Source organism: Mytilus trossulus, chromosome 2, assembly GCF_036588685.1.
Source record: "Mytilus trossulus isolate FHL-02 chromosome 2, PNRI_Mtr1.1.1.hap1, whole genome shotgun sequence".
NCBI lineage: Eukaryota > Metazoa > Mollusca > Bivalvia > Mytilida > Mytilidae > Mytilus > Mytilus trossulus.
Genome location: NC_086374.1, coordinates 93,894,026 through 93,906,587, shown reverse-complemented (window position 1 = coordinate 93,906,587; position 12,562 = coordinate 93,894,026). Strand labels below are relative to the sequence as shown.

The following is a 12,562-nucleotide window of genomic DNA, read 5'->3' as shown; positions in this document are numbered from 1 at the left end:
TATATTGTTTTTTTATGACTTTGAACATGTTTATAATGATGGTCCTGTGAAAAAAATATTTTAGAATCCTATACTGCTTTATTGAGTTGTGCCTTTGTTTGAAAAGTATCTTACATCTGCTCTTGGTATGTTTAAATGCATAAGTTTTGGAATTAATCACTGTGATCATTGTTGATAGAAAAAAGTCGTCCAGCAAATTGGAAGATTTAGGAAATGTATTGTCATCAGCTTTTGACTTCTCAGTCCACACTTCCCTTTCAAGGAGCTGACAAGATTTTGTTGAACTCTCTTTTGGAAATCGCATCAGCCAATAAAAGTGCTTCTACAAACCCAGAGGCTGTATATCATTTGACAGAACCAGAGGATCCAAAAAATTTAAAACAAAGTAAAACACAGCATTGTGAAGCATGAACTTAGGATCGGTGCTTTAATAAGATGAATCCATTATATGTTTAGATCCATTTTTGGAAGGTCAATGTCGAATGATACTTTATTTGGCAGTGTATTCGCACTAGCATTTCTCGTTTAGATTATTTTACCCTGCACCTTCAGTTAAGGTGCATTGACTGAACGTTTTGACTTTTTAAAATTTTAATGTTGGCTTTTTTACTTGTTTCTTAAAGGTGAGATATATCTCTGTGGTTCAATAGGATATCTTTTAATGTTTGAATATAAAGTTTTTAATGGAGACAATTTGTTTGATTGGCATGTATAGTCAATTGATGACAATGATATATAGATGGCAGGTTGTAATAGTCTGTTCCAGTTCAGCAACTGAGAGAAAATGGAAATCAAAGATCAGATTAAAATTAATTTATGCACAATTTTGACCTGTGTAGCTTGTAAATAAAAGCAACAGCAGTATAACAGTGTTGAAAAAAACAAATCTTGGTTACAACCTAAAACTGAGGAAAACAGGATCAACCAAAACACTTAAGTGCAACAAAAACAAAGACACTTAGAAAATTGCCATATTCTTGACTACAGGACATTTTTAGAAGAAAAAATGGGTTGTACTGGTTTCATGGCTAGCTAAACCTGCTTAATGACTCATTAAAAATTATCCCATAAACAAGCTGGAGAATACTCATAACAGAAACACACAAACAATAATACAACAGTCAACAGAACAATAACAAACATATTCCATCAATGACAAACACCACAGGATAACAGAAACTGAAATACTTGTGTAACTAACCTGCATGTCCAAACTTATCATTAGATTGTATAAACACTGACACATTGATTGAACAACCAATTCTAGATGAGTCCATTAAATTTACAGACATTTTTAAGCTTTCCTCCTGGTAACTATTTGAGCAGATTCTACATATAAAGGAGTGAGCTACCGTATATGAAGTCAATATAGTGTAAACATGCAAGAGTTCAGGGATGTAGCGTAATGGAGGCAAATGCCTCACTTTTGAATCGACGACCAAACTTTCGAAGTGTCTTTTTTTTTTACTTATGTATTTTACATCAATTTATCAATATGCGAGTTTCGAGTTTCAAATTATCTACCGGCACACTCCATACAGTGTGTCCACTCTGCAGCAGCAATTGCAGCTTTTATCATAGTGGTGACGGTAAAATAGTAAGTGTTCCGAATACAAATCAAAATAAAAAAAAATTGAAACAAATCTTAATGTTGCAAAACTGGTTCAAGACGAGTATTTACACCCCTATACTTGCTACATGTCCCTTCCTAATTATGTTTTTTCTGTGCTTTTTTTTCAATTTTGCCCCTTTAATAATTTTACTGCTTTAACTAATGGAGACTACAATTATACTGACATCTGCAGGAGGAAGGTTCTCCAAGGGCAATCCGTAGGCTGGCACTTATCAGTAAACATATAAATTAGTCAGAGAAAAATAATAGAAAGAGAATTGTAGCAAGTCTAGCTATAACACCCCTATTCTGGCTTATTACTTTCCTTGGTTTATTTGAATCGATAACGCTATAGCTTCCAATGTTTACACTATCAACTCACTGAACAACAAATTATAATTGATAAAATAATTCATTGACCAAAACTAATAATTATTCATAATTAATTTAGACAAAATCATGAAGCGTCTTTTCTATGGAAGTCTTTGATGTATAAGGCAATTCATGATTTTTATTTCAATCTTTAATAAATATATTTTTGGTATCGTTTGAAAATATTTCTTTCGTGTTTCTTTTTCTGATTATGGTCAGCGTTGTCTGGTTGTATGCTAGCGTGTGCCGTTGATTCTAGTGCGGTAGGTAGTGGGTTTGAACCCTGGTAGGTCAAACCAAGGACTTGAAAATTGGTAGAATAATGTGTCCAGGTAGGTTGACATGTCTTCCAGCGGATTGTTTACAGAGAATGCTTATAACATGTTCTCGACTTCTAGAAGCTTATAACTTGCTACTGGACATAAATATTTACATGCATGTACATAAGAACGTAGTGTTGAAGCTTTTCGATAGTATAGGTCACAGGAGAATCGGAAAGTTGGTTGACCAACAGAGATTATTTTTTTTATATTTACTTATAGGCTAGCTAATAAAAATAACGTATTTCAGTTATATATATTTTTTGTTTTTTATTATAAATAGTAATGCTGAAATGAGCTAACTTCTCCCGTTTCAGGCACCCGAAAACCCCCTAAAAAAAGGCTTAAAATTTTTTCGACTCGCTCCGCTCGGCGATTTGCCTCACTTTAAAGAAACATGCGCTACGGCTTTGGAGTTTTTAAACATATCAATTATGAGACAACCGAGCAGAGGATATGTTAGTTACTGATGAGAAATTGATAATTATCATTCCGCTTGTCATAGATTTTAGTGTCGGGTTGTCCACATTGAGAAAAGTTCTATGTATGAAGCAGTCCTTTCATCCATAGTATCCTTAATTTCAACTTCACTAGCATATATTGTATGCAATTACTGACTGAATTATGGGACATCAGTTACTGTGTTGAAATATCAATTTCACAGAAAGTAAAAAAATGGCATTTATCTAAAAGGAAAACTTGTTTGCACAGTACATTATACTAACTTAGATTTTCTTAAGTATTGCAATAAATGTGGGACTTGCAAATTTAACTTTTTTTTAACATATTGACAGATTCTATGATAAATGGCTTACAAACCTGTTGGAGATTGTTGGTCGATAATTGTTCTTATACACGAATTTTGGTAAGATTGCAATAGAATTGACAGTTTAAAAAAGTTAGTGGCTATTTTGATGGCTCTAATAGAAATTGTTGATGCATAACATCTAGACTTATAAATGGCTGAGGGGAAAATTCATATATAAGTAGTGTGAAATGGAGAATGATGAATTTAATTGCCCAATTAGTTTCTACAAATTTCATACTCCATGTTATAAAGGTATAATCTACATTATGACAATGTTCATGGCCTATTATTAAATAAGGTAATGACACATTTGCTAACTGGACCTTGCAAGTTGATTGGGCTTCTCTTTTGTTATTCGGCTGGCTTATGTAAAATGTCAAATAGTATTGTCCCCCGCTGCACAGAATCTACCATTTGTATTTTATATGATTTTTTCTTGTCCTGAATTATCTAGCTAAGGGTTACGAGCCACTCTCCTCTCCATCTTTGCTGATTGAGGAGCGATTGAGCTATAATTTCTGAGACACAAGGTCGCAGCTGTAAATGGCTGCACCCAATCAAAAAGCGCAAATCACATGTAAATGTGGATTGTAACCCTTGGCTAGCAAAGATTGACCTGAATATACATGATAAATTGTCCACTGGAATCAAAACAAACAAATCACTTAATCCTTCTTTTCACTGCTGATTCAAGTAAAATTCATAAAGAGGAAAATATATAGGATAAAAAGTAAGGAGATTATATAGGATAAAGAGAGAAGAGATTTCAGATGATAAAAAGTAAGAGGATGATATATGGGATAAAAAGTCAAAAAATAGGAAATATAGGATAAGTGAAAGGAAAATATATAGGATAAAAAAATCCTGAGTAGGATATATATGACAAAAAGTGAGCGGAGGATATATAGATAAAAAGTAAGAATGGGATAAATATGAGAAGGATATATTGGATAAAAAGGAAGTGTAGCATACAGAGGATAACAAGTGAAAGGAGGAAATATAGGATAAAAAATGAGTGGAGGTTATATAAGTTTTTAAAAAGTGAGAGGAGGATATATGAAATTAAAAGTTAGTAGAAAATATTGAGGAGGATAGAAATGGCAAAGGAAGATATATATAATAAAAAAGAAAGAGGAGGATATATTTGTTAAAGAAAAGAGAGGAGGTTATATAGGATAAAATGTTGGGGAAGGATATACTGGATTAAATGTTGGGGAAGGATATACTGGATAAAAAGTGTGATGAGGATATATAAGATAAAACAGTGAGAGGCGGATAAATAGAATAAAAAAGTTAGGGGATAAAAAGTGAGAGAAGGATAAAAAGTAAAAGAAGGATATAGAGGATAAATAGAATAAAACAGTGAGAGGAGGATAAGTAGAACCAAAAAAAGAAAAAGGAGTATATAGAGCATAAAAAGTGAGAGGAGGATATATAGGATAAAAAGTGAGAGGAGGACATAGAGGATAAAAAAGTGAGAGAAAGATATAGATTATAAAAATTGAGAGAAAGATATAGAGGTATAAAGTGAGAGAAGGATATAGAGGATTAAAAGTGAGAGAAGGATTTAGAGGACAAAAAGTGAGAGAAAGATATAGATTTTAAAAAGTGAGAGAAGGATATACACGATAAAAAAATGAGAGAAGGATATAAACGAAAAAAGAGAGAGAAGGATTTAGAGGATAAAAAGTAAGAGTAGGATATAGAGGATAAAAAGTGAGGATGTAAAGGGGAAAAAAAGTGATGGAAGAATTTAGAGGATAAAAAATGAGAGAATGATATAGAGTATAAAAAGTGACAAGGATATAGAGGATAAAAAGTAGAAGTAGGATATAGAGGATAAAAAGTGAGAGAAAGATATGGACGATTAAAAGTGAGAATATAGAGTATAAAAAGTGAGAGAAGGATATAGACGATTAAAAATGAGGATAAAGAGGATAAAAAGTGAGAGAAGGATTTAGAGGATAAAATGTAAAAGTAGGATATTGAGGATAAAAAGTGAGGGAAGGATATGAAGTATGAAAAAAGTGAGAGAATGATATCGACGATAAAAAGTGAGGATATAGAGTATAGGATAATGGGGATAAAAAGTAAAAGTAGGATAAAAATAAGAGTAGGATATAGACGAAAAAGTAAAAGTAGGATGTAGAGTATAAAAAGTGAAAGAAGGATATATAGGATTAATAGTAAGAGTAGGATATAGAGGATAAGAAGTGAGGATGTAGAGGATAAAAAGTGATTGAAGGACATAGAGTATAAAAAGTGAAAGAAGGATAGATGGAATAAAAAGTGAGAGGAGGACATAGAGGATAAAAAGTAAGAGAAAGATATAGATAATGAAAATTGAGAGAAAGATATAGAGGTATAAAGTGAGAGAAGGATATAGAGGATAACAAGTGAGAGAAGGATTTAGAGGATAAAAAGTGAGAGAATGATATAGATTATAAAAATTGAGAGAAAGATATAGAGGATAAAAAGTGAGAGAAGGATATAAATTATAAAAAAGTGAGAGAAGGATATAGACGATAAAAAAGTGAGAGAAGGATAAAGAGGATAAAAAGTGAGAGAATGATATAGAGGATAAAAAGTAAAATGGATATAAAGGATGAAAAATAAGAGAAGGATATAGACGAAAAAAAGAGAGAGAAGGATTTAGAGGATAAAGAGTAAGAGTAGGATATAGAGGATAAAAAGTAAGAGTAGGATATAGAGGATAAAAAATGAGGATGTAAAGGGGAAAAAAGTGATAGAAGAATTTAGAGGATAAAAAATGAAAGAAGGATATAGAGTATAAAAAGTGAGAAGGATATAGAGGATAAAAAGTGAGAGAAGGGTATGGACGATTAAAAGTGAGAATATAGACTATAACAAGTGAGAGAAGGATATAGACGATTAAAAATGAGGATAAAGAGGATAAAAAGTGAGAGAAAGATATAGACGATTAAAAATGACCATAAAGAGGATAAAAAGTGAGAGAAGGATTAAGAGGATAAAAAGTAAAAGTAGGATATAGAGGATAAAAAGTGAGAGAAGGATATAAAGTATGAAAAAAGTGAGAGAATGATATCGACGATAAAAAGTGAGGATATAGAGTATAAAAAGTTAGAAGGATATAGGGAATAAAAAGTAAAAGTAGGATAAAAATAAGAGTAGAATATAAACGAAAAAAAGTAAAAGTAGGATATATAGTATAAAAAGTGAAAGAAGGATATATCGGATTAAAAGAGTAGGATATAGAGGATAAAAAGTGAGGATGTAGAGGATAAAAAGTGATAGAAGGATATATAGGATAAAAAAGTGAGAGAAGGATAAAGACGATAAAAAGTGAGAGAAGGATATAGACGAAAAAAAAGTAAAAGTAGGATATAGAGTATAAAAAGTGAAAGAAGGATAAATAGAATAAAAAAGCGAGAGAAGGATTTAGAGGATAAAAAGTAAGAGGAGGATATATAGGATAAAAAGTGAGAGAATGATATAGAGGATAAAAAGTAAAAGTAGGATAACAAATGAGAGAATGATATAAGGATAAAAAGTAGGAGTAGGATATAGAGGATAAAAAGTGAGAGGAGGATGACTTTTTTGTATAGGATTAAAATTGAGAAGAAGATAAATGTATAATAAACAGTTTGAGCCTGCTGTGTATAGAATAAAAAAGACAAAATACGAAATGATATTTATGAAATTCCGTTTGTATATTGTCGAAACGTAAAACAGCCAGTTGTTTTACTAGAATTTGGTTAAGCTAAAGAATCGATAAGATTCCATAAGAGGATATGGATATACGGAAACGACAATTAATCAACAGTTTTTTTTACTTGCGACTAAATTTAAGTTGCTCATTGATTAACATGCAGTCGCTAATATGGAAAAGTCCCTTTGGATATCGCAATCCGACAAAGCACTATATATTATATTTATAAGTTCACATTTTTACTTTTCAAAACGGACATTGAACGATTCTACCTTATTTATATATATTTATATATTAGACGAGTTATATATATATAAAGTGCCTAGAAAATCAACCTAACGATGTTAGAGTAGATTTGATTCGTAACTTCTATACAACTCGTCTAAACATCAACCCAACAATGTTAGATCTGTAAATTTGCTTTTGCAAATTTTTGGTTCTTCCCTCGCCGGGATTCGAACCCATGCTACTGTGATATCGTGACACCAAATCGCCTGCACTGCAGCCGCCCGCTAGACCACACGACCACCTGGGCTCTCTCTCTCTCTATATATATATATATGTAAATGTGATAGAAGGCAAACTAGTCAAGTATTGCTGTCACGGAATAGAAGTTCCTTAATAATATAAGTTCCAAAGGGAAAAACTATTCTGGAATATTATTTGCACAGGAATAAATATAACAGTAGATGTTCCTAACGGAATAAATAGTATAGAATATTTGTTCCGACAGGTACAGGTTTTATGACATTGTTTATAATAAAGTTTCCACTGGTGGAACAAATATACGTTGACATTGCCAGTTCTTATATCATGGATGTGATATTCATTCATGATCGTTAAGCACATAGCAATTAATTAATCAATCAATTTACCACACACATTGTTAATATTGTCAAAGTATAACTCATCTGCCTATTTGTAAAAATCTATTGAATAGGATTGACAGTTGGATATTTTTTAAACCGAATGTGTTAAGCTCGTTAAAGTTTTTATAGTAAATGTAGTTTAAATTTTCAATCAAGCGGATCAAATACAAAGAAAAACTCACTTTGTACATATTGTGGTAACTTAAGATAAGTGTTATTGTATGTCATCCATTTACGTGTGTGTAGTAGTGTAATATTAATACACGAGATTGATCAGGGATTGCAAAAGTATTATAAACATGGAGCTGCTTGCATTACTTTGTACCGCCGTTATCTTCGTTCTGGAAATTGTTGTAGCTTCAGGCTCGAACAATATATACAAGGATGTATTTCAAAATTATGCCAAAGAATTAGTTCCAACGTGGAATGCACCAACACCTCTGAAACTTAGCTTCAGTGCTGCACCATCAACCATAGTGTCGTTTACGGAACTGGAAGAGAAACTAACACTGACAATGAGTGTAACAGTAAATTGGACTGACCATAGGCTAGGGTGGAATCCAACCTTATATAACAATACATATACACTAACAATTCCGCCACATGATATTTGGCTCCCGTATCTGTACCTTGCTAATAGTGTGAACGATGTGAAACCAATCGGACAGGAGGCAGACTTCTATGTGATACTGGTAGCAGATGGGTCGGTTTACTGGACCCCTGGTGGTGTTTTTGAGGCACAGTGTACGCCTGATGTATCTAAATTTCCATTCGATACACAATTATGTTTATTTTTTTTCACTATGTGGGGTATCCTTCCTGCAGATGTGGAATTTAATGTTTATTCTAAAGTTCCAAATCTAAGTTACTTTGCTGCGAATTCTGACTGGACTGTTGTCGATACATTTCAGAATGCTTCTCTAATTGGAACAGGTTCCTCTGCATTTGTTATGGGGATTTCTATCAAACGTAAACCGATTTATTATGTAGTAACCGTCATACTACCTACATTATTGTTTTGTCTGATGAATCCACTTATGTTCTGTCTCCCTGTAGAATCAGGAGAACGAATTTCATTGGGTATGACAATTCTACTGGCTTACGCTATATTTCTCACGATAGTATCGGCTTCTATCCCAGCAAAGTCGGACCCGTTGTGTACTATTCTTTTAGTTCTGGTTTGTATCATGATGGTTAGTGGTGTTATAGTAATTTTGACTATAATTAGCGCATACTATTACTATATGGAAGATGTCAGCCATGCGAATCCATGTTTAAGACGTTTGACATTACGATTTAACCGAAAACAGAAGGACAAAAAGAATTTGGAAGAAGACAAAGACACAAATTCTAATTCTCTTTCTGGTAGTAATTTAACTGGAAAAGACTTGTCTAAAACACTGGACATTATTTTTTGTGTTATTTCTTTTGTTACGTTTATTGGAATATTATCTGCGTATTTTCTATTTATTTTCATATCATAGCAAAGTATTTTAATCATCATATTTCTGTATAAATTGTCTTCAAATTTGTAAGCATCCATGTAAATGTATCGCTAAAATGTTTGGTGACAACATTATGCAGCCTGAAAAATAATAAATTGTACAAGCCAAATTTCAAATTGTCAATACAACTGAATTCTTTTATTTTGACGTTTCGTTGAGGTATATAAAAATATATAAACAAACATACGAAGAGTAAAATAAAAGCAAAGGGTTTATTTCTAACATAATTACGTAAATCTCGTTGACATATCTGACATATATACTGTTGCTTTTTATTTCGTTTCTGTTATTTTTTTGTCTGTATTTTGATCATTGGTTGCAGCTTACCCCATGTTCAGAAAGTTAATCATTCGCTGAAGCTCCACGACAAGTAGTTCGAGATTGACGAAATAGAAACATGCATACTTTTTTCGTTTGTTTTTGTTCGTTAACAATTATGTCATGTTTCATTGAAGAAGTAAAGAGAGATCAAATCATTAATTTCCAATAAAAGAAACACATCCCATGTTTGTTTGTTCTGTAACTTTTAGTAGATTCAATTCAATACTTAAAAATAATACATTTGTTTGCTAAGTATAATGAGTTTGATAGATTATTTGATTGGATGTTGTACTGTTATGATCAGCTGTGAAATCATATTTCATTTAAATTCAACATAACATTAAAGTAGGAATTAACGGGGTTTTAATTATTGAATAAAAGCAAGTTGTTCTATAATCGACCATTAGTCTGCTTTTAACGCAAGATCGTAGTCAATGTTTACAAATTTTATTCCCACAAGATTACAACTTGAAAGCCAGGGACAGACTTCATAAGCATCAGTTTACGAAACAATTCGGATATTAATTATTATCCTCCGACTAACATTTAAAAATAAGCAAATGGGTTATGTGGAGAGAACGAACAAAATCGATGCTATAAATATTCACCACCACTCGACAATTAAAAAAAAGCGTGTCTCAATTAAACATATATAGTCATATAAAACAGGACTGCTTTTGTCACAATCAAAATACAAGAATTAAGTATTCAATGATCGGAGCGGACAATGTTGATCATTGGACCGTTCATGATACTAACTATCGCACGTTGACCTATAATGATTTACTTTAAAAAAAAAATAATATTATTATTGACCTTATTTCCTCTTATACAGAGATTATGTCATAACATATATACACATTAGAACAAAATACAAAAAAACAAACATATTTAGACAGTTCAAAGTATCAAAGGCACATATTTAAGCAATTTTAAGAAGGAAATAGAGAATTAAAAGTGAGAGAAGGGTATATAGGATAAAAAGTGAGAGAAGGATATAGACGATAAAAAGTGAGAGAAGGAAAAAGAGGATAAAAAAGTGAGAGAAAGATTAGAGGATAAAAGTGAGAGTAGGATATAAAGGATAAAAAGTAAATGGAGGAGGATATAAAGGATTAAAATTTAAAAGAGGTTATATAATAAAAAGTTTGAGCCTTCTGGGTATAGAATTAAAAAGACGAAATATGAAATGATCTTTATGAAATTCCGTTTATATGTTGTCGAAACGTAAAACAGCCAGTTGTTTTACTAGAAATTGGTTAAGCTTAATAAAAATCAATAAGATGATATGGATACGGAAACGACAATCAACTTGCGACTAAATGTAAGTTGCTCATTGATTAACATGCAGTCGCTAACATGGAAAATACTTTATGTGGCACTATGTCAACGACACAGTCCCTTTGGCTATCGCAACCCGACAACGCGCTATATATTATTTTTATATTAAGTTCACATTTTTTCTTTTCAAAACGGACATAGAACGAATATACCTTATTTGTATATATATATAAATGTGATAGAAGGCAAACTAGTTAAGTATTGCCAGTTCTTATATGATCATGGATGTTATATTTATTCATGATCGTTAAGTCCTGGTTAAGTACATAGCAATTAATTAATCAATCAATTTGCCACAAACATTAAAAAGAGAAGCTTGTGAATACTGTCAAAGTATAATAAACTCATCTGCCTATTTGTAAAAATCTATTGAATAGGATTCACAGTTGATTTTTTTTAAACCCGAAGGGATTGAGCTCGTTTAAGTTTTTATAGTAAATGTAGTTTAAATTGTCAATCAAGCGGATCAAATACAAAGAAAAACACACTGTGTACATATTTTGGTAACTTAAGATAAGTGTTATTGTATGTTAGTGTGTGTAATATTAGCACACGAGATTGAACAGGGCTTGCAAAAGTATTATAAACATGGAGCTGCTTTCATTACTTTGTACCGCCGTAACTTTCGTTCTGGAAATTGTTGTAGCTTCAGGCTCGAATAATATATACAAGGATGTATTTCAAAATTATGCAAAGGAATTAGTTCCAACGTGGAATGTACCAACACCTCTTAAACTTAGCTTCAGTGCAGCACCATCAACCATAGTGTCGTTTACAGAACTGGAAGAGAAACTAACATTGACAATGAGTGTAACAGTAAATTGGACTGACCATCGGCTAGGGTGGAATCCAGCCTTATATAACAATACATATACACTAACAATTCCGCCACATGATATTTGGCTCCCGTATCTGTACCTTGCTAATAGTGTGAACGATGTGAAACCAATCGGACAGGAGGCAGACTTCTATGTGATACTGGCAGCAGATGGGTCGGTTTACTGGACCCCTGGTGGTGTTTTTGAGGCACAGTGTACGCCTGATGTATCTAAATTTCCATTCGATACACAATTATGTTTATTTCCTTTCACTATGTGGGGTATCCTTCCTGAAGATGTGGAATTTAATGTTTATTCTAAAGTTCCAAATCTAAGTTACTTTGCTGCGAATTCTGACTGGACTGTTATCGATACATTTCAGAATGCTTCTCTTATTGGACACTCCTCTGTATTTGTTATGGGGATTTCCATCAAACGTAAACCGATTTATTATGTAGTAACCGTCATACTACCTACATTATTGTTTTGTCTGATGAATCCACTTATCTTCTGTCTCCCTGTAGAATCAGGAGAACGAATTTCATTGGGTATGACAATTCTACTGGCTTACGCTATATTTCTCACGATAGTATCGGCTTCTATCCCAGCGAAGTCGGACCCGTTGTGCACTATTCTTTTAGTTCTGGTTTGTATCATGATGGTAAGTGGTGTTATAGTAATTTTGACTATAATTAGCGCATACTATTACTATATGGAAGATGTCAGCCATGCGAATCCATGTTTAAGAAGGTTGACATTGCGATTTAACCGAAAACAGAAGGACAACATGAATTTTGAAGAAGACAAAGACACAAATTCTAATTCTCTTTCTGTTAGTTATTTAACTGGAAAAGACTTATCTAAAACACTAGATATTATATTTTTCATTATTTCGTTTGTTACAT

The 12,562-nt window shown here is 32.4% G+C and overlaps 1 protein-coding gene across 1 annotated transcript; it reads left to right on the top strand.

Annotated features, from left to right (window-relative positions):
- The first annotated feature begins 7,971 nt into the window (after window positions 1-7,971).
- On the top strand, window positions 7,972-9,156 carry LOC134706103 (acetylcholine receptor subunit delta-like). The gene has a single exon (XM_063564811.1). The coding sequence runs from the start codon at window positions 7,972-7,974 to the stop codon at window positions 9,154-9,156; it is 1,185 nt and encodes a 394-aa protein (XP_063420881.1).
- Window positions 9,157-12,562: the final 3,406 nt, after the last annotated feature.